General features: G+C 41.7%; 1 protein-coding gene across 3 annotated transcripts in view; it reads right to left on the reverse strand.

The window, feature by feature from the left end:
• TMEM192 (transmembrane protein 192) overlaps positions 1 to 24,778 on the reverse strand; it is a 54,424-nt gene that overhangs the window by 21,811 nt on the left and 7,835 nt on the right. For all 3 annotated transcript variants that reach the window (XR_007356331.2, XR_007356330.2, XM_048847612.2), the window contains exons 2-5: positions 14,618 to 14,764; positions 10,102 to 10,366; positions 7,643 to 7,777; positions 654 to 756 (exon numbers count right to left, since the gene is read on the reverse strand). Coding sequence is in view for 1 of the 3 variants with exons in the window: in XM_048847612.2 (XP_048703569.1) it covers positions 654 to 756; positions 7,643 to 7,777; positions 10,102 to 10,366; positions 14,618 to 14,764 (650 nt within the window). In the remaining 2 variants the exon portion in view is untranslated. The remainder of the gene's footprint in view (positions 1 to 653; positions 757 to 7,642; positions 7,778 to 10,101; positions 10,367 to 14,617; positions 14,765 to 24,778) is intronic.

Raw genomic sequence — 24,778 nt, forward strand, 5'->3', positions numbered from 1 at the left:
ACCCTCTGCCAACAAAAAAAATGCAATATATCTGTATATTTCCACAATTGGAGAGAAATTCTACTTCTAACCCCATACTAGCTGTTAGATACTCCTGACCCCAGCCTAAGAGAGAAATCCCTGACCTCAAGCTGCAAAAGTCCTTCTTACTGTCTAGAAAGGAGCACCCAATTTACTTCCCTCCCAGCTATCAACCCAATACTTTCTGGGCAAGAGTTCCTTGGTTTATACAAAGACACATTTGAAATGACATCCAAGACATCACTATTTCTCCACAGACTGCTTAAAACCAATTATGTTAGGAGACTAAGCACAGCTAGTTATGTTTAGAACATCACAGGAGAGATTCATATAAAATTTCACCAATAACTGTCACATGGCCCCTATGTACCTATTAAGGCAAATGACATACCCTTTTCATGATTAAGTATTTTTGTATTCTACCAAGTTACCATTGCTGAGGGGGACTCTTTACAGTTTCTGATTTTTGTGAATATAATATAGCAGCCGTAATGCTACAGAAGTCCATTAAGGCATTTTTATATCACCTTTCTATTTTTCCTTATGGCTTTAAGGTCCCACATGCCATTCTGTACAGAAATTGATGCTAAGTGTTCACAGAGTTACCCAAATAAACTAACTGAAGCGGTTACCTGAATCCAATCTCCGAAGTAATGTGACTGGGGTAAGCATACATCTTTTCTTCTTCAATTATATCAGGCCTTGGCCTTGCCTTGTTGAAATTGCTTATTTTCACTGAAATAAAAAGAGGTAGTTAATGGAGAGTTTTTAATAGCGTGGTCTATCTCCTCAACTCAGAGTCCTACACAGGGTTCAAACCTGCCTCAAAAGTATCAGTGGGGAGATACCCAGGGAGCCCAACAAGAGGGTCAGGTTACACATTAGGAATTGGCATTTTTTCCTTTGATCCTGCTGCTCAAAATTGCATAAGGGCATGCCTGAGAATTGTGGAGCTTGCACTAGCTTTGAGAGCCCCAAGCAGTGGGGAATGTTACATTTCCTGAAGTGATAAGAGGCTCTTTGAAAAAGAAAACTTCCTGTGTCTTTCCCCCCCACCCACAAAAGATGACAAAACTCACTTGCTTGCTCTCTGCTGCCTGTATTGTCTTGTGCTTAATTGTGTACAAATCTGCCAAGTTTACAAAACACCTCTTTAGAGAGCAGGCTAGGAGCCACATTGTCTGTATCTTTAGTGGTCATTTCCCTTTTCTATTTGCAGCATTCTAATCTCATATACAACAGTTCTTGTGTGGGAGTGCTGTATAGTTATGATCAACCAGTCCTAATAACTATATTAAAATCTCAGAAAATCCCCATGAAAGTCCTGATATTTGTGTGGCAGTTCACTCTGTATTGTTAACGCACATTATTTAAGGACTTACTACCTGCTCAGACTGTGTCAATTCCTGAAGAGTTATGATTGTGCACCCCATGTGTGCATTTATAGGACACCACTCAAATGAGTCTCCATTACCATAGTCCATGCTGAATATGCTTTAAACTAAAAGCAGGTTTTAGTCAGTTCTTGATGCACTTTATCCTATTCACATTGGCTGCAACAACTGTTAGAAGTTGCTATCACTTTTAAACACAGGGAAGGGTAGTGTAGTTGGGGTCAGTATGCCTCAATCTGACCTTAGAGGACCAGTTACAGGGATAACATGGTAGCTCAGTCTTCATGCCTAAAAATCAATACACACTCGGTTTGCGGACAAGAATGCCATTAATGGTGCCAGTTGGAAACTGAAAACATGTCCATAATCTATACTTCCTAATAGATCCAGAAATAGTTAGGTTACAAATGCCAATTTGGTTCAAGTGCAAGAATAGTCCCCCATGATGATTAAGCATGTATAACTTATACTAATTTTTCAATGACAGTTTAAAGACATTTTTAATACTATTCCACAGCAGTTCTGCAACTCAAATACTGCAGTATCATGCAAGTGTAATCATGTGAAAATCAGTATCATGTGAAAGTGTAATCTCTACTAAGATACAGTTTCAAGTATAGAGACATCAAAATGACTTTAAACATTCAGTTTTAAAAACTAAGCTAATAATTGTAACAGACCTTTTTGAAAACACTACCCCTTGAAAGTGAACTGAGTCCCAGTCTCGGATCCTTTTTGGGCTATCCAGGTTAGTGTGGACCTAGACCCTGGTTAAGCTAGAGATGTATCACAGTGTATTTCTGGTTAGAGAAGGGACATTAAAATAAGAGTTTGGGTGACATCTTCTAGGATATACCTAAAACCTTACTTTATGTAATGGTCCATTCTCTTCTATTCCAGCCTCTCTAGCGAGGAAAGGATGTTTCTCTCTCACCCCTCAGAGTTTTACTAAGCCACCTGCTATGTAGAAGCAGGTTGCCTGACTGATCATAGGAGTAATTAAGGCAGAAGTGTTTCAGCAAGTTGTAAAGTCAAACCAGACGGTCCCTGGGTGGTCTGCTTCTACCTCAAACTTTATCTGAGACAGGTCATTCAAGTGTGTGAATGAAGTTTAAAACCTATTCTAAGTTCAAGGCACTGAGGAAGGAAAAATAAGTCCTTCAAATGGTCATCTTCATTATATTTAATTGGGGGATAGAATAATATGGAATTGAGAGGAAGAGTGTAGAATTTGTCATGCCTAGTAAGCTTTGTTCTGATCCCTCACATATGGCCCAATCTTGCAAGTGCCAAGCACCCTCAATCCTCTTTGAAATCAATGGGAGCTGGGGGATGTGTAGATCTTAGAACGATTACACTCTGAACAGAGGTAGACCATTAGGAAAATATACTGATTACAGGCCAGACAGACACTTTAGTAGGGCTGCTTGTGGAGTAATGTTAGGGTAACTGGGACTATCTGGAGCAAGGCATTACCTAACATGAGGAAGGGTATCACAATCTGGATCTATGAAAAGGAGTCAAGCTACTTTGGCACTTAACTCTATATGGAAGAAATTGTCCTTTACCAGTCAAGAATGCAGTAGGGTTTATTAAAAGGTCACTTTGCTAGAATAAAACAAGACCCTCAAGAGATTAGCCATGTCAGGCTAGGAAATTATCACATCTATCACAGTATTACACAGGCAAAAACAGCTTAAGGAGATACCAGGAATTTCCAACATGACTTGTCTGTGAGAATATTAGTCTTTTATTTGGCAGTATTATACGTGCAGAGTTTAAAGAATTATATATCTCTGCTGACAATATACACAAATCATAAGATGCCTCCCATTGCTGCCAGGAGCAGAGAAAATAGCCAAGAAGAGTTCATTTTAGTTAAATATAGATTTGAAATTTCCTCTAACGCCCTGGCCTCCCCATGCTACAAGGCTAAACTCAGGAGCATCAGATATCAAGTCTCAGTTATGTGTCACTATGTTTTATATCAGCCCTGCATTGACAATAAGTTGTCACCATTTCATTCAGTGACCTAATTAAGGACTGAAATTACCATAAAACTGCAGACAAGTAAGTAGCTATTTTGGTTAGGGGGAAGTGATTTTTCTGCCAGCGTAGTTAAAGTGGTACAGCTTGTGTGTTTAGACAAGGCCTTGGTGGACAGGTTCCCCCACTGCAACTCCACAGCACAAAAAGATGTAAACTAGAGACATTTATGGACTAGCTAGTCTAGTTACTGTATGCCCCATTAGAGCTAAATTAAGTTGAGCACTTAATAAAACGTGTGAACTCTTCAGGGCAGGGAATGTTTGGAATTGGTATAGTCCCCAAAATATTTTGAGGACAATTGCAAGAGAATCCATAGCCAGTGTTGTGGGACTATTTCAAGTGACAGTGCAAGTGGTTTGGTAGCAATACAAAATCTACCTACCCATTCTTTAACATGTGTGAGCCAGAACAAGACAGTTTACTTTCTGGTGCCAGAAGAGGAAATATGGCACAACCCTGTTTGAGATTGTTTATGATCTTTCAGCTGAGTTAGTGAAAACACTTTAGTTTAAAAACAAATAAGCAGAATACATCAGAACAGATTAAACTATAACACTTCTGGAGGGGAGAAGAAAAGCTTACCAAAAGTGGTTTATCATAAGAGAATTACCTAACCTGAGAGACTTCAGAGTTCCTTAGGCCAGGTCTACACTTGAAACTATAGTGACTGGTACAGTTTTGCCACCAAATCCTCCTAGTGTAGATGCAGTTTATACTAGCTTATGCTCGTTTGAGGGAAAAGCTGTACTGGCAAAACACATTTGTATGCTGGTATAAACTGCAACTCCACTAGGAGGATTTGCTGGTATACACCTGTTGTAAGAAAATTATGCCTCCAGCCTATGTTACTATACTGGCAAAAGTTTCTAATATAGACCTGTCCTCAAACTCACTTAAAAATGTTAATCAACACTGCTTTCATCTTAGAGCCACATACTTTAACAGACATCTGTGTACTAGAAAGAATTCCAGGCAAGTGTTTGTTTTGGAGGGGGACTTCAAACATTTGAGAGAAAAATGCTCCAAGTTCTGCAATAAGAAACCAAACATCCTGCCAGAGAGCCTTAATGCTCACACTCAGGTAGTGCTCTGTCAGAAATACCAAGATCTAAATGGTGGGATGGACCCTCCATTTAGGTTATGCCTTTTCAGTGCTGTAACCCATCCCAAATTCGTTTTACTTCAGAAGTTTGGCCTTTAACAGAATTTGTGCATGAAGTCACTATGTGTGGTTCTGTATCAATTTAAGTCTCTCCTGGCCCTCCCACCCAAAAAGCCCTCACTTCCTTTACCAATTTGCAGTATATCTTGAACCGACATCAATTAGATGGGATTACAGAGCCTCCTCATCTTTTAAAGGGGTGTGAAGCTCCGTTTCAATGAATATTTGTTTAAAGGCGCATGCAGGTTTAGAGAATGAAGCTCAGCTTCAAACACTAGTATGGAGACCAACATTTTCTTGGTTGTTTATCCAGTTAAAATAGGACAAGAGATCAAGGCTGAGAAAGAAATACCTAATTCTTTGCTCTTTGAATATCAGTGTGAGCAAGGCAAGCAATGGAGTACTTTGTTTAGATTGTAACATTTGCAGTAAGAAACTATTCGGTCTATCGAGCAGTTTGAAGAAGTTTGAGGAATGTGACCGTTCAGAAGACAGTTAGGAAAAACAAGTGCTATTGTGGAAAGCCCAAATCAAAACAGAGTGGAGGCAACCACCACGAGAACAGAACCTGTAAGGTGTTTTCATTACCTTCCCTTCCCCCATACCCAGGATGAAAGGTGCAAGTTGGGTAATGGAGGGAGAGCAATGGCATCCCACTGGGTTATTCTGCTTGTGGTAGAAATCTTATTGCTAGTGCACTATCTGTGCTTTAGTTTTCAAGGCAGTGGATGATGGCTGTTTCTGTGATGCAGGTCTTTGTAACTATGTTCCAGCCTTTTGGGGGCGGGGGGGGTGTTGAGCTAAAAGCACACCACTAAATCAACTCTCACTATTTTTCATTAGGATATTTTATTTACTTTACTATGCTGAAAATGGAGAAAACTATTTCAACAATATCCACTTATTAAAAGCAGATATCCACAATGGAAAAGATACTGACTGCAGCAAATAAAAGTGCTATAAAAGTGATTTTTATTTGGAGTAATTACTCTACTTCCAAAGTCACATTTACTCCAGACTATAGTGTCCACCTGAGGAAATTATACCAACATAGCTATACAGGAATACTTTGCTGCAGCTATGTTGGTCAAATTCCCCATGTAGACAATTCTAGTGTCAGAGCCTCTATTATAGCCAAGGGAGGTAGACTGGTACATTTGAGGCTTCATTTCTTGAGGTGGTCTCAATACTATTACAAGCACAAGTTAAAAAGAAAATAGACAAGTCAGATCTTGAAACTGTTGTATTCAAAGCTTTTACAGATTTTGGTAGAGTACCATTACACTGGGAATAAACTACACTCTGCAACTTTATAGCAAGTCACTAACTAGGCTTTTCTCTAGTCATGAAGTTTCTCCTAGAGTTTTAAGTTGAGACACCTTATGGGTCAGTTACTGAAACACTGGCTATCTAGAAGTTGCTTTGGCTTTCAGCATTGTCCCATGAGAATCAGCAGCATAATGTTACAGCAGCTGTTTCCTCTCCCCTCCCCGAAACTACTTTGTTCCTCTTTTCAACTCAACCTCTTTTCATCCCTTCCCTTCTTTTGTCAACACTTCACTTTAAGTTTTGTAATTGGTCTCCTTTCTAACTAGAGGACCCCAGAACTTGAATTCCACTACCGCAGTAATTTTGCTGAGCTACTAGCAGCCACCTGATACTTCAGTCAGCGTTCATTTTGTGGTGTAGGAGACACCAGCAGGAACTGAGCTGCCCTGAAGTCTACTGGTCGTCTCACTTCACACTAAGCTGTCTACATCAGCCCACTAAGAAGTAAGTACAGTTGATGAAAGCCTACTATGTTTTTAAATAAAACCAATCAGTACCCCTCCAATTAAAAAAAAAAAAAAAAAAAGAAGAAGTGTAAAGAAAATGAAGATTCCCAGGAGTTAAAGGACATTTACATGGTGTTTAAAAGCAAGATATAAAAATAGATATCACTTTGTAGTATTAGTCTGTGTATTTCACTGTAGCAATAAAGACTCCATGTGCAACAGCTCAAGAGGGGAAGTTAAATAAGATTATGTTCTCAGCTTAAAGAGCAGGAGACCTAATTTCTGGTTTCAAAAATCAAAACACTAGTTTACCTGGGTTTGTGGTATTTAACACCTTTTGTTTTCCTTACTAGTGGCAGCCAGGAGTAGACGTTTATTTCATGTTGTCTAGGTCACTCCTATGATCTTTCAGCCTGGCATACAAGCAATCTCGTCATCTAAATTTGAGTTTTATTGTGATGGTTTAATAGAACAAACAAAACATAGTCCTGGAGGATTAGGCCAAACCCATCAGGTCAGTAATGCTATACAGTATTCTACATTAAATTAATTATTTTGTACTAGCTGTTAGTGTTCTAGTGAACGTGGGCTAGAGATACATATTGCTTCATATAACTAAGTAGGGATTCCAAAAGTCTGAGTGTCACTTTATAACTACTAACCTTCAACAAATACTAGATGTGATAAGATTGGGGAAAGAGGGAGAGAAGAGGAACTGGAAGGAAATTGCAAGTTTGAAGATTGAGACATGCCATATACCAGCTGAAACATTTAAGTTCCACATGCCAAAGGAAAGTAGTTTTGACTAGGCAAGAAGAATATTAGTTCTTTGAGTCACAGTTAAAAACAAAAAACAAAAACATTGAGCATATCTGTCTGACGAAACTGTCATGAAAGCACACTAGCAATCTGTGCTAGACATTTACTTCTATTTTAAATTACTGCAGTTTCACTACATCACTAACTTCATGGGACAGTGCCTTAAACTCCAACAACTAGCCTAGTTTTTATCTGGCAATATTTAGCGTTTAAGCCAAATGTTGCCAAATGACTTCCCAGTTTGTTTTAAACAAGAACATCTGATTGTCTGCAATGTGTACAGATACTGAGAAGCCAGTTTGCAGCTATGATTGTAAAACAAGTCTTCTGGTGCCAAAAATTATTGTACTATGCTGAGAAAATAAGAGTTTAGTAGCTATTGTAAGGAGGCCACGCAACAAGGCAATAATTACAATTTTTACCTGTGTAAATGACTATGCATGTCAAAGAAGAAATCAGCTCCAGACACAAGACTCCAAGGATAAGGTAGAGATACTTTTTACTGTAGTTAGGAAAGGAATGCTGAGCTGACAGTATCAGAAGCAGGGCTGCATTTCCTTAAAAGAAAAAACAGACATGACATTTACATGTTTTAGTCTAGCTAATAACCAAAAATGGCTCAAAAATTCCCTCCTCCAATACCTACATCCCAGTGGACTCTTGTTTGTTAGGCTAGATGGATTATAGCTATGGAATGGAAAAACATGACTGGTGTGTGATTTAAATTGCATAAGAGTAAGAAAGAGACAAGTGTTCATAATTACAGTTATTTGTGAAACTTAAGTCCTACAGGACTAGAATGCTTCATTCTATAGTTCTTGAAACCTTCAAGCAAATGCACAAAATTCAGTGACAGCTAAGATATACAATGAATCAGTAATGTCATCATTGATTGACAAGAATGTTATACCTATTGTCTAATTATTTGACCTTTCAGTACATCAGTGTAGTAGTCCACCAAGGCACTAGCATCATTTAATTCAGAGCAGGCAGAAGAGATATTTGAATTCCCATTCTCCTCCCATTTGTCGTCATCATTCCCCTCCCCATGCACTTCTTGCGTCAGATATAAAATAATAAATTAAGTTCTTCAGAGTAGGTACCATGTCCTTCTTTTGTGCTGTAGAGTTTTTACAATATTCTAGGGAACATAAGACATGTCAGCTGTGAGGTAGGTTTAGAACTCATATACTGCTTTAAAGCAGAGCAGGAACAGGATACTGTGTTGGATGACTGAACTGTCAAGGCCAAATTTGCCACTTTATGAAATGTGGCATCCCATTTAATTTCCACCTTCACTTCTCAGTAGTGTTTGAGGGAAGTTGACCCTCACCCCCAACAAGGAAGTTTCGCTTGGGTGTTTACACACTTGGAATTTTAACCATTACATATACTAGAAGCCCTAAGCTTGCAAAAGGGACATAGTTTAACGAACATAAGGAAATCAGTACATCAAACTGCAAGACCACACACACACTCAAAATAATTGAGAGAAGTTTCCATTTCAGCGATCTGAAGCACACTATGTACTCAGCTTATTGTACTCTCCACAATCACTGCCTTCCAATAAAAAGGCCCCCTATTAAAAAAGAGCCATGACCATGATATGATTTTAGACAAGAATTAAGTTCAGTTTCTGGAAAAAGCTGGACAGCTGCTGCTCGTTAAACACCTCCTATGCTTGCTGCCACTAGGAAGAAAAAGTAAAACTAAAGAATGTACAGAGTTAAAATGCTGCCAAGAATCCTCTTCTCCCCAGGAAAAGTAGGGATGAAGTAGCATTCGTAACATGAATTCTGCTGCAAATTAAGGAGTTTTATTTTGCTTGAAACTTCAGCAACATGCAGCCTAGACCTGGGCTACACTCAAAAATCAGGAACCAACCTAACTAGGGCTGTGAAAACCCATCATGCCTTGTGTGTCACAGTTAGGTCAACCTAACCCTGGTGTATACATGGCTAGACTGACGGAAGAGTTCTTCCATCAACCTAGCTACCACCTTGGTGGAAGGGGTTTCCTTCATTATCTCTAATATAGGAAGCATCTATGCTACAGCAGAGCACAAGCAGTGCTGTAGCTGTGCTGCTATAGTGTACATATGGTCTAAGTCGTATTAGAAGTTGGAGTATGTGGAAATGTCTGAAGAGGTCTCATCCCCTTCACCTGTCTTTTCTTCCATTTTGCAGTTATGGAATGCACCCCTTGGAAACACTTTCCACAAATGCACATGATCTCTCCATACAAGCAAATGAGAAAGTCTGTGCTGTTTCATGAGGACCTAGAGTAGACCACAACTGTTCCCCACCCCAGCCTTTTTTTAATGGGGCATGTTACATGACTGCTTTTCTCCAACCTGAACACCCTTTGCTCTTAAATTCTGGAGTTTGACTGCAGACTCAAGCTCAGAAGTGGGCACGCTGACTAAGTAGTGCAGGTTCTTATTACTATATGAAGCCTACAATGGCTTCAGAAAGTAAAGTCAGCCAAGAGCATTCCTGGGGCCCTGTGGATGCATGCAAGTCAGCATTTTATCAGCCAACAGTCAGAAACAGGACAAAATGACTAGCAGCCAAATGCAGCACATGTTTGCTCCAAGGACATTATGACTACCGGATTTAGTTGATGGGACAAGACATCTAGTCAGTGGCTACTATTTCTGAATCTATTTCAACTCAGCTGAATTCTGGCCTGCTGCTACAGTAATAAAAGCAAGAGCAGGGAAGTTTGTATTTAACTATTAAGCATAGCACTCTCAAACAAACTAGTGTGCCACAATCTTAAAAATTATGGAGTTCATAAAGCGTAGATGAAGTAGTTCAGTTCACGGTATTTTTTGATACAGAATCGGTAAAAGAGAAAAATGCAAATCGGTTTCTCTCACCTGTAGAATGTATAAGGAGTGGCAGTCTTTTAAGATGTCTTGTTGATCGGTAGATCATGAGGTATCCTCTGCATCTGACTTTACTGTGATGATGCTGAAGATATCGTTCAAAGACAACATGCAGAATCCACAGAATTACCTTTGCAATGATTATGACACTTTGCACCTTAAGTGGGTTGGTGTAGTTTCCGGGGCATTCGTCCTCATTTGGGTTTACATAAGAACAATATATACCTGCTAAAAATACTAAGACAACAAAAGCAACCTGTGAAAGAAGGGAAAGAGAGGAGACAGACCTTAAGGTTAATAGTTAAAATATAAGCAATATTACCAAAATTTAACTACTGTGTCTTATTTTCTGGATTGGTTCAAATGGAAGGAAAAAAAAAAAAAAAAAAAAGATCACCCCTAGAATCCCTAATGCAGTTTTCTAGAACAGTGGTCTCCACAGTGTGGTGCACACACCCCAGGGGGTGTGCAGAAGGAGGAGCGCCACTAGACGGCACTCCGCCGTTGTTTTTCTTCAGCAGCGGCTCTGCATGCCTGCAGCAGGTCTTCTCTCCTCCTGCCCTGCCCCCCTCACGGCACGCCTGCAGCAGATCTTCCCTCCTTCTTTCTTTGGCAGCACCGTGGGGTTGCACAATCCAAAAATCTTTGGAGATCACTGTTCTAGAAGATACTTCGTCTTTGTACAATAAGTATATCATGCATCTTCTTCCTGAATACAGAACTGAAATATTTGTTCTGCCTTTTTTGCATCATTAATAATTTTACCACCTCCATCTACTCATGGACCAACAACATTCCTAGATTTTTTTTGTTCGTAGCACACAGTACTAAGATTACTTATTGTCCTCAGCCTTACCAGTGATGGATTTTTCCCAGATGCCTTTAGCTTCCCTTATTTTATACATTTCATGATTTCTAGTTTATGTCAATTGCTATTTCTCTTTACATGTGCTACATTGATTTTGTCATTTATAATTGCTGCCTTCACTGCACCAGCATGCGCTTCTAGCCAAAGCTGTGGCTTTTTGGCCACCTAATAAACTCTTAAAGGACTCTCCCATTTTTCAAAATTTTTCCTCCAGATCAGTGTTGCTCATAATTTTCCTCAGCTTTGGGAAACTAGCCCTTTTGAAACACCAGGTATACATTTGGGACCGTCCTCTGGTTGCCCATATTGAATGTAATCAGGTCATGACAGTTGATCTGTAGGTAACCACTAACTTCCAGTCCTGTTATTAGTCCTATTTTTAAAAAAGCAAAAAGCCACCAGAAAGCAGCTTAGCGGCCCAAGGCCTTGAGCGGCTGAAGAATCAGACAAGAGGACACGGCTTTTTAGTCAAGGGTATTAAGGAAAGTCAAACATCCTTCCTTGTACTGTCTACAAGATTTTTTTTGCAGACTAAGTTGGTGACTCAGGCATTTATTTTCACAAAGCGGAAGAGGATAGGTATAGTGGCTTTTTAAAAAAAAAAATAGATTAGTTAAAAGAAGGCATTTAAGCCTTGTTTAAGTTATTAGTCTACTGCCTTATCCTCTTATGGGATTGTCAACACAGTCAACAGTAAACTTGCTGTAGGAGAACGGACCACAATCCCGCAAGAGTGCTCAAATATAATTATCCTGTGAGATAACATGGTTAGTTTTAGTTTATACCTAGGCACTTACAAAACTAAACGCCCCCCCCCCAAAAGAAAAAAAAAAAAGACAGGTTTTGATTCTAAGCCTCCCTGATCTTCTAAAATCGTAAACAAGAGTGTTTTGAATTCTGAGGAGACCAAACACACACCATTGGACTCCAAGCTCTCCAAACGTTTATCCACAAGTACTTCTAATACTAAGCTGCCATTTAATAGTAGGTCCATTTCAGAGTGATCTTAAGTTTGTAGAGAAGAAAGTAAATGCCTCTTACATGTTTTTTCCCCCCTCCCATGATTTATATCTTCCATATATCAAACTAACAGTAGTGTATATCCTGTTACAATAATACTCCACAGTATAAGCCCATGCATTTTATACAGAGAACTAACAGGACATACTTCTGCAAATTTTTGATATTTAAAAGCATGCAGATAGTTTCTAGTCTTCCTTCTCACCAAAAACCTCACCATTAAGGATTCCCATTTTTTTAAGGGATGGTGCCACGAGTTAATTTAAGTTTATAATCCAACTGATTTCAGTTTAGAAATCATGGAGGTAGATATAGCAGCTAGCTATTTTTGTCTGGGATATTTAATTAAAAAAAAAAAGAGTATCCAATAACTACATCTGTACTACCCTAATCCAGGTAATTAATTCTGGACAAGTACAATACTTTGTTTTATGCAACACTTGAACTGGATCCACTCATTCAAATGGAGATCAGCCAGAAATTGTTTTTATGTCTGGAGAGTGGATATCACTTCTCACCCTGCATCTGTTTGAGAAATATATGCCCTAAACTAAACTACCTAAACACAGCTCTTCATCCTTCCATTTCCAAATTCATCCTTACACTTCAGGAGTACTAAAAAAGTTTCATTGCCATTTTACAGATTTTAAAAAAAGCACATGGAAAATCTGAATTTTTTTCACAGCTTTGTCACTGACAGGCTGTGTGACCTTGAGTAAATCACTTAATATTTTTATCTCCCAACCCAAGTGTCTTGTCCACTAGTCATGTAATTTAGAATGCCACTGTCATTTTTATTCTGTCCAGTTACTTAAATTGTGTTTTTAATACCTTTGCTGTTTCTCAGGTATTCCAACATGGAACTATAGGTATGTATATTTTAAATGACCAGGATTAAGATGGAAACTGAGCAAATATTATGCAGTGCGTACATCCTCAGAATTGACTGGAGAGGGAAGGATAGCCTAATGTTTATGGTGATGAGGATCTGGGTTTGATTCCCTGCTGTGCCGCAAACTTCCTGTGTGACATTTAGAAAGTTACTTTGTGGCTCAGTTCCCCATCTGTGAGAAGGGGAGAATAGCACTTCCGTATTTCACAGGAATGCTGCAAGGACAAATGCATTAAAAATTGTCAAGTGCTTGGATAATATGGTAATGGAGTAAAATAGATCAATATTCCAGAAGGTCATCCGATCAATTTGACATACCCCAAAACTGAGTAAGGGAAAGTTAAGATGAAAATGGAGCTGGAGTCTCTGGAAAACAAAAAGAAGGTTGCAAAGAGAGTAAGTCTGAGGTTTTCAGCATGCACATTTGCGAACACTGATTTCAAGAGGACTCTGACAGGAGGGAACGCATTCTGGACATCTGGTTTTGAGTAGCAGGACTCCCTCAGACCACCAGTTGATTGAGTGTTCCTTCCTTTTCCCCTCCCTACACGCCCCCGGCCTTTTCTGCACCCCAAACTGCTCTTTAGCAGCTTAAGAGCTACATGTACAAGTTACTGGGGAATGAATGTTCCCTATTCCCTCCTGCCCTGAAGATATGATCTTTAAGACACTCATTTGCTTGCCACCATTTTCCCCAAAACCCTTGCCATCCATGGTAGGCTCCTGCCATTCTCCCCACAGCTTGAGAAGACCTCTGTCCCAAGTGATGAATATCTCGGCGGTGTGAGAAAGGGATGGTGAGAAAAATTCAGATGGAGCTGTGCTTGAGAACACTAGCTAAAGCTTGACAGACAGAAGCCATATTTTAAATGTTTCTAATTACCAACATGCAGTGAGTTTAGGGTTTGTCTACATACAGAAGTTACACCAACTACATTGATTTCTAAATTGATATTATGCACTCTTACATTGGTTTAAGAGTCTCCACACAAGGGGGTTGCTCAAATCTAGTGAAGTCCATTTTAGGAAACTGGGTTAGTTGATACAGTTTGTATGTAGACTGAGCCTTTAAAACAAAAAAAGGAAGGAGCGCTACAGATGTGACATTAATGCACTGTCCACATTAGAGCTACCCAAATTCTGTTAAACACACTGATGCAGTTACATCAGTCCAAGTTTCCTTACATAGGAGGCCTAAGACTTTTTTCCTAACCTGAGCAGATGGAAGGTGGGCTAGGACAACTCAGGAATCTTTACCAGGCACCAGCTGAGTACAGACAAGGCTAAATTTACTAAAAGTAGTGAAGAAGCAAGTCAAAAATGTAGATTGGATTAGTGTTTAATATGAATTACTAAATCTTTTAAATCAACTCTACACAAGTTTAAGTACAGGAATGTTTTCTTGGTCCTGAGGCAACATCCTAATTTAAATGTCATTTTGTAGCACTGACATTATCCAATTCACTAAAACCAAGTGACTTCTTATTGGACTAGATTAAAGATTACCTACCATATCCATGTGAGTGGAAAGTTTGCAGTGTTGGGATGGAATGTTTAAAATACAAGGCAAGAGGAGTATGCAACACAAGTTACTTCTCTCTGTCCCCACAATCCCGGCTTTAGATCCAATACATCACAGCTGGAGAACCAGAATTTCCCATTATTTGCTCATACCCAAGCTAATAAATTAAAAAAAAAAAAAATAGATGATTCTTCCCAAAACTTACATGTATAAGCAACAGAAAGTTGGCAATCAAGACTGTAGGAATAGCATGGAATCTCGGTCTCAGTTGGGAATGTAATGCATGAGGTGGAAGAAGTGGTGCATCAAGTAGAGGATCATCTTCTGTGCTCTGCGTTATCTCCAAGGAACCCTGAAATTTAATCATGAGTTTCAGATTAATTTTCCCACATTACTCTTACAATGGGTGTTTCCAAGGCAGGCCATCTTCTCGTACCACAAAATTTCAAGCAGCTATTACTTAATTCAGTGTTCTCCCAGAAAGTTATTTAACAAATTAATCATTAAGGTCATTAAGAACAGAGATCATACCATTTGGCCATTTCTAGAATGGCTGTACTCCTATTGATGGGCTTTAGTCTTCAAAATACTTTTCAAATATTTGAGTATCACTGAGATTTCTGACACCTCCACATTTAAAGGAAGTGGAACACCTCTTCAACCACACTGAAATCTCAACCACGAAAAAGAACTACAAACACAAGAGGTAACGCTCCTGCTTTCAGCTCAGGGAATAGTGAAAAGCGAAGTAGCCTGCTGCCATATACTAAGCATGTCTACTTTGGATGAGGTTAGAATTTGTATTTTAGCATGATTATCCTATGACAAGTTAATAGAATGTCATGCCTTGTCCACGCTAGAAGTCTGTTATGTTAAATATTATCTATTCCCTCTAGATTAGAACAGTAAAACACTGTGGCCACATGTAATACTTCAGATGTGGCATGCTTGAAAAGGTCACAGATCTGGTCCCTATGACTGTTATCAACCAGACAGCTGTGAGGGGAATCCCACTTCTCGATCCCTGCATCTTTTAAGCTTCCCTAGATTTCAGTGGGCTGCAGCACTGCTTCCTCCCCAGGTCTCTCTGGCACATTTCCTAGACACCACTCTCAATCTGTTACCCTATGGAAGTGAGGCCCTAAGCATTGGCCCCCAGGTCCAGCGCTGAACCCCCTCAAGGTACCTCAGTAACTTAAATAACCATTATCCCAGACTCCTACCGAAGGTGAGAGCCTTCTAAGTTACAGTTTAAGTTTCTCAGGAGGAAACACAGTAGATGTAGCATATACAGACTTGAACACAGCATTGCTCTTTAACAGCATGAGAAAGATACAGGTCTCTACAAAATAAACCCTACATACATTTCCTCTGACTAGCTCATCCTTCCCTTTGGGAGACGGTTCAGGCAGGGTCCCCCTCTCCCTGCCGCTGTTTCCCTCATCTTAAACTGGTAAAAAATGGCTTTTGACTAAATAGAGTAGCTTCTGCCCCTTACAAACAAGTCCCTGGTCAGCCTCCACAGGTGATCCCAGACAGACCAGGTGACCTTACTGCTTACCAGGTGACTGTTGCTAAGCAAGTTGGCTCTGAACCAGGAGAACTGGTTTATTGGGGGAGAGAAATTTTGGTCAACAAATTATATTTCAGTGGCAATACATTTAAATCAACTCCTCTTTCGTTATCCTTTTTCCACTAGCCTTTGGAAATCTAGTTCAACAGGACAAAAGTAAAGAAACCAATAGTGATGCTGCCAGACCAGACATCAGCTCATGCCAAGGCCCCTAGGCTTCAAATGAACACTGACAGATGCCTAGCTGGAGGCCTGTCTGGCTCCCCTGTGTGTTAGTATTGGTAAAATAGATATTAAAGTTAAGAATGTGTTTAGTCTTTATCAGGGTGACCAGATGTCCCATTTTTAAAGGGGGGGGGGGGGGGGGAGTCCTGTATTAAAGCCCTCCTGCAGGGGTTCCGACTTTCTTAAACTGGCAAATTGTCCTGTATTTTCTGTCCGTCCCCCCCATCAGTACCAGCAAGTCCTACTGCAGGCCAGATCCTTGCTCACCAGCTGCCCACCCACCAGTAGTGGGTGAGTGAGTGGGTGGCAGACGATGGGGGGGTGCAAGGTTGGTGATGGGGTAAAGATGCAGCAGATGGGGTTGGCTGCTCCCCCCCGCTAGTCCAATCAGTGCAGCTCCCACTGTATGCTGGCTCTCATCCAGCAGGGCCCTGCTCCCCATCCCGTTTTTGGCCAGCACTGGCTGCACACTGAGCCACGATAGCTACTGAGTGCCAGCAGGCACCAGGCAGTGGCCTGTTACATGTCACCTATACTCGACCCACTGGTTCTTTATGTGCTCCCCCTCCTGCTATCCTCTCTCTCTCTGCTTTGCCCCTTCACCCCTCCTCCCGAATGCTGCTGCTCCTCCATATCACCCCCAGCAGCGCAAGTCTCATTCCCAGTGCTGTGCAGAGAACCAGCCCCTGCTCGGAGTGCTTGGCTCACCAGCAGTCTCCTTCCTTCCCCCTCTGCATCTGGCTGGGCTGGCCCCCAGGGAAAGCCCAAGACCCTCTGGCCCAGGGGACTGGCCAGGAGGAGCAGAGCCCCACATGTGTCAAAGCCTCACACAGTGCTGGCATGGGGTAGGCTCTCTGCCCGTCAGCTAAACTCTGGAGTGTGTATGTGTCAAGAGGGGCGGGGGGGGGGGGGGGCGCGCTGTTGGGGCAAAGTAATTTCCAGCCTGTTCCTGCCCTGAACCTGCAGGCTCCACAGCAGCCAGCCCCGGGGCAGGGGCTTAGCACCCTCTTCACCCACTGCCCCCTGGGAGCATGGGGCTGCTCCCCCTCTACTGAGCTACCTCTCTGGCCTGGTTCACTGAAGCCCCTGCAATCATAGGCGCCAACTTCTCCTGGCGCTGGTGGATGCTCGCACCTCCCCACCCCAACTCCACCCCTTCCAGCCCTGAAGTCCCAACCCCAACTCTGCCCCCTTCTTGCCCCATTGGACTCCTTCCCCAAATCCCTGCCCCTTCCCCACCTCTCCCCTGAGCCCACCGCATTTCCACTCCTCCCCCCACCTCCCTCAGCTTGTTACGCCGCAAAACAGCTGTTTTGTGGCAGCAAACCTGGGAGGAGAAGCAGGGACATGGCGTGCTCAGGGGAGGAGGAGGAGGAGAGCTGGGGCAGGGAGCTTGGCTATCAGTGGGTGCAGCGGCTTGTCTCTTCCTGCCCGCACAGCTGGAGGGGTGGCAGGGGAGGAGAAGAGAAGAGCTCTGCAAAGACACAGGCCAGGTCATCCCTTGCCCCTCTGCAGCTGGAAGCAGGGGTACCTTCCCTCCTGCAATGTTGAAAGGCTGCTGCTGCTGGCCATATTCTGGTGTAAACCCTGTCAGAAATTGGGGTGGGGGGAGCAGGCATACCTGCATACCCCCACACGCGTTGCCTCAGGAAGGCACGGCATCCAGGGGGCCCAGGCATGGAGGGTGGAGTGCTTGGCAGGGAGGGTCAGTCACCTCCCCCTGTGTAAGCGAGGTAGGTAGGTAGGGAGAGAGAGAGTCCCCGTCCGTGTCCTCCCCCTGTGAGCCTAAAGCCTTAAAGATAAGAAGGTAAATAAAAAGAAATACTGTGTAGTTGGATCCTTTTTAACTGGGGCTCAGTCACCTTGATGTTAATTTGAAAGTTTGTACTGCATAGTTCTGATTGATTGCCACTGAAGTTGCCCAAATACAAGTAATTTTACTAGGTGCCATGTATTCAGCATAGGGAAATATGGTTGCCCTAGTTTTTAGGGAATGCTTGTAGGATGCTGCATGTATTAAGCTTGCTTATAAACCTCTGTACCATATGTTATAAAGGTAAATATTTAAGTGTTTGCTCTAAAACTATACATTCACAGTGAGGAAAGAATTACCAAGTGGGAAATACTAGTTTACCACAAGAGGTGCCATCTCCTGCCCAACAAAACAAAGCCTGTAAACATCAGACAAGCCATTGTGGCACATCAATGGACAAAAGACATCATTGATTTCTCCCTCAATACCAAAGACGACGAGATAAACATTCATCCCATCATCTTGAGCTCTGCGGGAAGGGAATAAAAATCCCTGTCCTGCTTGGAATTCAGGGCATGGACAAGATTTCTAAGCATAAACAAGGGATCCCCAGTTGTTTAGCTAGGGTTAGACCTGAAGGACATACAGCAGCTTCTATTACTTTTTGAAACTTAAGACCAACTCATCTGTATGTGCATGTAGTTCACCTGCTTTAAACCTTATAAATAACTCATTTCTTTTTCCCAGTTAAAAGATCTTTAATTATAGGATTGGCTACAAGCATTGTCTTTGGTGAGAGATAAAAGGTGCACTTGACCTGGGGTAAGCGAATAGTCCTTTGGGACTAGGAGTAACCTGAATATTGTTTATTTGAGCATGAGCTTTCGTGAGCTACAGCTCACTTCATCCCCCCCCCCCCCCCCCCCCCCCAGATGTTCTGGTTTAACTTGGATTTAAACTTGGAGAGTGGTCAGTTTAGATGAGCTATTACCAGCAGGAGAGTGAGTTTGTGTGTGTATGGGGGTGGGGGGGGGGGGGGGGGGGGATGTGAGAAAACCTGGATTTATGCAGGAAATAGCCCGACTTGATTATGTAAAGAGTTGTCACTTTGGATGGGCTAGCACCAGCTGGAGAGTGAATTTGTGTGTGGGGGTGGAGGGTGAGAAAACCTGGATTTGTGCTGGAAATGGCCCACCTGATGATCACTTTAGAAAAGCTATTACCAGCAGGACAGTGGGGTGGGAGGAGGTATTGTTTCATATTCTCTGTGTATATATAAAGTCTGCTGCAGTTTCCACGGTATACATCTGATGAAGTGAGCTGTAGCTCACGAAAGCTCATGCTCAAATAAATTGGTTAGTCTCTAAGGTGCTACAAGTACTCCTTTTCTTTTTGCGAATACAGACTAACACGGCTGTTCCTCTGAAACCTGAATATTGTTGCGATTTAGGGACCATCTATCAAAGACAGGCTTCTCTGGGTGGCAAAATAGATCAGAATACCCAAAGGGATTGTCTGTGATTCCATGTTAAGGCTGTTACATGATTAGTGAAATCTCAGCTTGGTGTCTGTGCCTTGCTTCTTAGCAGTATACCATGAGGTTGGTACTCACACTCATGAGCCACTCCAGACTGCTCGAGACCCATATCCAAAATGGAGTCTAGTATGGCCAAAATCTGAGTTCAAAATCTCATGCAGAATTCCTACATTTTACAGGTAGATTCCCCAAAATCTCACCATCTCCAGTATACTATGCTTCAATAGGGCCAATAGTGACAGTCTGAACCATTTCAGCCACAACTATTCTAGTTCCAGTGTGGACACAGATTAGCTGGAACTATTCAGCTTGTCTTCTCCCCCCGCCCCCCCCCACTGTCCCTTCAGGGCACCAGCACCCCTTCAGAGTTCCATACTAGTTCCACCCTGTGCATTTTAGGGATGTGGAGCAAACAAGATTCAGCACAGTTAATATGGATGTGCTGAATCAGTTTTCAGATTACCATTACACAAAACAGGAAGTCAATCAGATTTGCCACTGTCAGAGACAAGATACTGGGCTAGCTGGACCCATTGGTCTGACCCAGTATGGCCATTCCTGTGTTCTACATTTTTAAAGTTTTAAAATGCTGTTTGTGCGTGTTTCATTGGATTCTGATTGCCATTTAAATATAGCTTGACAAATTCAAAGTAAAAAAAAAAAAAAATCTAGTAAATAAGAAATGTCATTTACCATTTAACATTAAAAAGTAAAAAAGTAGTCTAAGTGTGTTACACTATATATAAATGCACCGTAAGTTAAACGGTTATATAGCTTATCTTCTACTTAGCAAGAAGTATCAAATTTAGAGTAAAAGCTACTCTTAGTTGCAAGTTGATGAGTTTTAATGATTATACCAAACGAGAATTAATCTGTTTAGGCTCTAATAAATTTGTTAGTCTCCAAGGTGCCACAAGTACTCCTGTTCTTTTTGCAGATACAAACTAACTCAGAGTAGCAGCTGTAACAAGATTTAAGTCACTTATTTAAATCAATGTTCCCTGCTTTACAGATTGTAAACTGATTAAAATCAGCAACTGAAATGTAACACTGAACAATTATAAATTCAGATTAGATGTATGGAGCCTCAACCAGATTGAAGATAAATTACCTGGTTTTTTAAATCTAAGTCAGTGAGATCAATCCCTCCAGCCACTTTATAAGTCAAAGCGATGGCAAGCAACAGTGATATAGACAGCCACATCAGGGAAAATAAGCAGATTTCTCTCTCAAATTTAGTTCTTCTTCCACTTGAGGAAGCTGGATACACCATAATATTTCATATTCAAGAGATTCTTTGCAGCTATAAAGAACTAGCAATGTATTTTAAGGAGAAACTGTAAAGATTCTTCATAGAAACCAACATGGTTAGGAACATGCCTTTTTAGTACTTTATGAGTATCTGTGGCCTTTTTTTTTTTGGTTAAGATGACAGTTTTCCAGCTTTTTTTTAACCTTTGAAGAACCAGGAAGTCTGGTCTTCTAGGGATAAGGTCACCTGTAAAGAGACTCAAGGTCTTGTCTATATTAGTTTTACTGATTCACTTTGTTGTAAGCCATGCTAAAATGCAAAAGAATAAAAGCAGAGATTCTAGGCTGCACCTGCAGGTTCACAGAAAGGAGGAGTCTTAGGGAAGGAGGGTGCAGAGATGCAAGCCCCTTTCCAATTCTAGGATGCTCCTAACATGAAGAATCTTGACTGCCCTACTGGATAGCAGTCCCAGGCTGCCTGGGGGCTGCTCTACAGGCCATAGCAACAGAGAAACCCTATTACCTAGGCTTGGCAGAATTTGTTTTTGTAAATCTGATGGTTAATATCAGTTATTTTTAGCCTTCCCCCACCCCTGATTTGTATCTATTTTAATACCTTTTTGCAGCAGCGCTATGCTCTACACACAGCTGGAGACACTAGATCCCTGCAGGCACAAGAAATGCTGCAGTCTTGACAGGACAGAGCAGATCCCTAGCCAGAGCCATGAGGCTGACAGACTCCTACCTGTGAGGGAGACGACCCCACTGCTGAAAAGCTCCTGCCCAGGAATGGCCCCTGCTCACCCAGCCAGCAGGTGGAGCTGTGATAACAGGCCTGCAGAGGGTTCCCTGGGTGGCTAGTAACACCAGATACAAGGTGTGGGGGAGGCAGTGCTTGGTCAACTGTTACCAAGGCACCCCCTTTCTCCCCCTCCTCTCAGTTTCAGCATGCCAGGTGAAATTAACCTGTGATGACTATTTAAAATTGAATCTGGCCAAGCCTACAGTAACAGAAAACTTCCCTCCTGACCCCTGCTCCAGGGTTGCAAGGGGAATTCTGCCCCAACGAGCAAAAAGGTTTTATGGCTCATGTATGTTGCTGTAAGAGCCTACAGCTGGGTTCCAATTCCACACAAAATTGGGTCATTAAAAGGAGGTAAAAGGTGTTGGGGCTGGTTGGGCTCCAGGTCCCCGCTATAGGCACTGCAGCCTGGTGCACAGGTTTGCATCACTGCTCAAGTATGGGCCAGCTGCCTCTCCATCATGAGGATGGAGGGGCCAACCTTGCATGAGTAGCATTGTTATCCAATGCACCAAGTTGTAACACCACTCTCACAAATTTGGCCTGGCCAGCCCCCTGTTGTCATGATGGGGCAGTTGGGCCAAACATGAGTTGTGCTGCAACTCAAGAGGTCCCAGAGCCCACAGTGGGAAGCCCCAGGACAGGAGCCAAGGGGGAAGTGGTAGATCTGTTTGCATTAGATGTGGCAGCTTTGGATGGTGGGGTGTGGGTCAGGATTTTGGGGGCCCTGGCTACTCCCCCTAACCTGCCCCTTCTTTCCACAGGTATGGGGAAGAGTAGTCTCCTGCTTTCATTTGCAGGTAACATTTCTGGTAATAACTGTCCCCCTGATGTACCAACACAACCCCCCACTTAGCCATGTAACACCCCCATCTTCCATATAACTTGCCCTACCCCCCACTCCAGCTTGGTGACTCCCAGCCTCTAGATCTTCCCCCACTGCACCCCAGCCCCTTCTGTCCCAACCCTTACTTTCTCCCCCAAAATACACAGCTCCCTGCATCCCATGGGGGAGGTCTCAACTCACCACCCAGACCCACTTATTAGTGGAGGGGGTTCCCCCACCTGTTAACATCTGGCTGGAATCTTAGCTCTGCACCCCCTCCCACCCCAGTTCTCCTGTGGGAGGGCTCTGGGTGGCCACCAAGGTTTTCAAAATGGGTCCTGAGCCCAAAAAGGCCTACTGCAGGAGAATCCTTCTCTTGGGCCTTGTCTTCAGAAGGTACCTATGCATTTAAGTATGTGCAAGTCAACATATACCAAGAGAAAAATCGTAGGCCAGGTCTATACTGGAAAACCCTATTCATGTAGAAGCAGTTTATACTGGCAAAAGTCTTTTGCCAATATACCTTATACCAGTTGCCCAAGCAAAGTTAGATGTAGCTATACTACCAGCAAAAGCACTTTTCCGCTACAGCTACATTTACATTAGGGCTTGTGCAGATATGGAAGCGTCAGACCCCACTAACCAACATTATTACACTAGGGCTTCCGCCGGTACGGACATGGCCGTAGTGTCTGTAGATGCTACTATTGATTCGGTTCTCTCCTTGCCAGGGAAAGTTTCCTACTCCACTTGCCACCCCCCCAATTTCTGCTCAATACTGCTTTTAGAATTTCAAATACAAATGTTTTCAATTAAGTACTTCTATGCATGGGCTAGCTAGCAGTTAGAGGTTCTCATGTAGTGCTTTTAAGTTTAACCCCTTGAGATAGGGTAGATAAAAAGCCATTTCTAAAAATTTGAATTATAGCTTTATTTTAAATACTAAAGCTTATTTTTGAAATTATGACAACCTATAGTAAGCTGTTCACTATAAGATGTTAGAATGGTTTAAATTAAAAATGTTTGCTGCCAAGTTTTCAAGAAAGCCAAAACTGAACTGGTGGAAGTTACTAGCCATGCACTTGCAGCCATGTATTTTTTCACTTTTAGAGAAAATTTAATAGCCCCTTTCCTCCTAATCTTGATTAGGAGGAGTTACCCAAGACATTAAAAAAGTTGAATTTACTCAATTAATTGTACTCCAGACTACCTGAAATTATTCTTATGCTGCACACACATTTAGGAGAATTTACAGAATATTTGTTTTCAGGAACCTATACAACCCATTGAGGTTTGTCCATTAATCAGGTTTGAGATATTAGGAGTCAGATTAACTTTGAGTTTTACAACAATTTGGGGCATGTTTACCCAGAGTTGTACTATTTCAAGTTTTATTTTTATACAAAAACTAGTACAAAAGGCAGTGTGCACGCTTATTTTGATTTATACTAGGTTTATTTTGTTTCATCTTGCCCCTGTTACAAACATGTTTAATCCAACCTAAAATAAGCCATTTAAATTGAAGTTAAGAGTGCTCATGCACCAGTTTGGTTAAACCACTGGTGTTGCCTATAGAAGGGTTCCTAACACATTGGATACAAAGAATTAGATTATCAGTAAACATAGATGTTGGTAGATGTATACACAAAAGATGTTGGTAGATGTTTCATTGTACACACAAAAGCCAAGAAAGTGTTTCCATTGATAATTAAAATTTACAGATAAGCAACATTTTTATTTTTGCCTGAGGACAGTTTGATTTAAAGATATTTACTTTGTATATTTTGACATGTTAATTTAACCATTACAAAGGTTTAATTTTTCAACTCTCAACATCTGAGAAATAATTGTCTAAACCCCATAATTCCCAAGATTTCATGCAACTGAATAAATTGAGAAAAATAAAAAAAGTGCTTATATTTTTAAACATTAAAAACAAATAAACCCAGTTCTGCCAGGCCTACTAGTAAGTAAATTCACAGGTAGAAGATAACCGTTCCTTAATTTTGGTTATAGTTGTGAGGGGTTTGACCCCTTTCCGGGATGCCACCTAATGTACTGGGATTTCACTGAGCCTCTCCTGCACAACTAGCCTGGGTTCCCTCTCCCTGCTTTGCTGAATTAGGCTGTCCAGCCTCTTGCAGCACACACACAGGTAGGGCTACACCCCACTGCAGACACAGACTGAAGTCATCTCTGTGTAAGAGGACTCCCTCCTGCACCCCCCAGCACTCACGTGCACACCCCTTTTGGGAGATAAACCCAAAATAATACTGTCTTGTGCTGTATAGAAAAACCTGCACAGCACAAGCTCATAAAAAAAATCTGTCCTCTTCCTCAATGTGGAGAGAGATGTGTACAACTTCTTGCCCTTTCAGTTAGAAATTACATAAACTGGG

This window comes from Caretta caretta, chromosome 4, assembly GCF_965140235.1.
Source record: "Caretta caretta isolate rCarCar2 chromosome 4, rCarCar1.hap1, whole genome shotgun sequence".
Classification (NCBI taxonomy): domain Eukaryota; kingdom Metazoa; phylum Chordata; order Testudines; family Cheloniidae; genus Caretta; species Caretta caretta.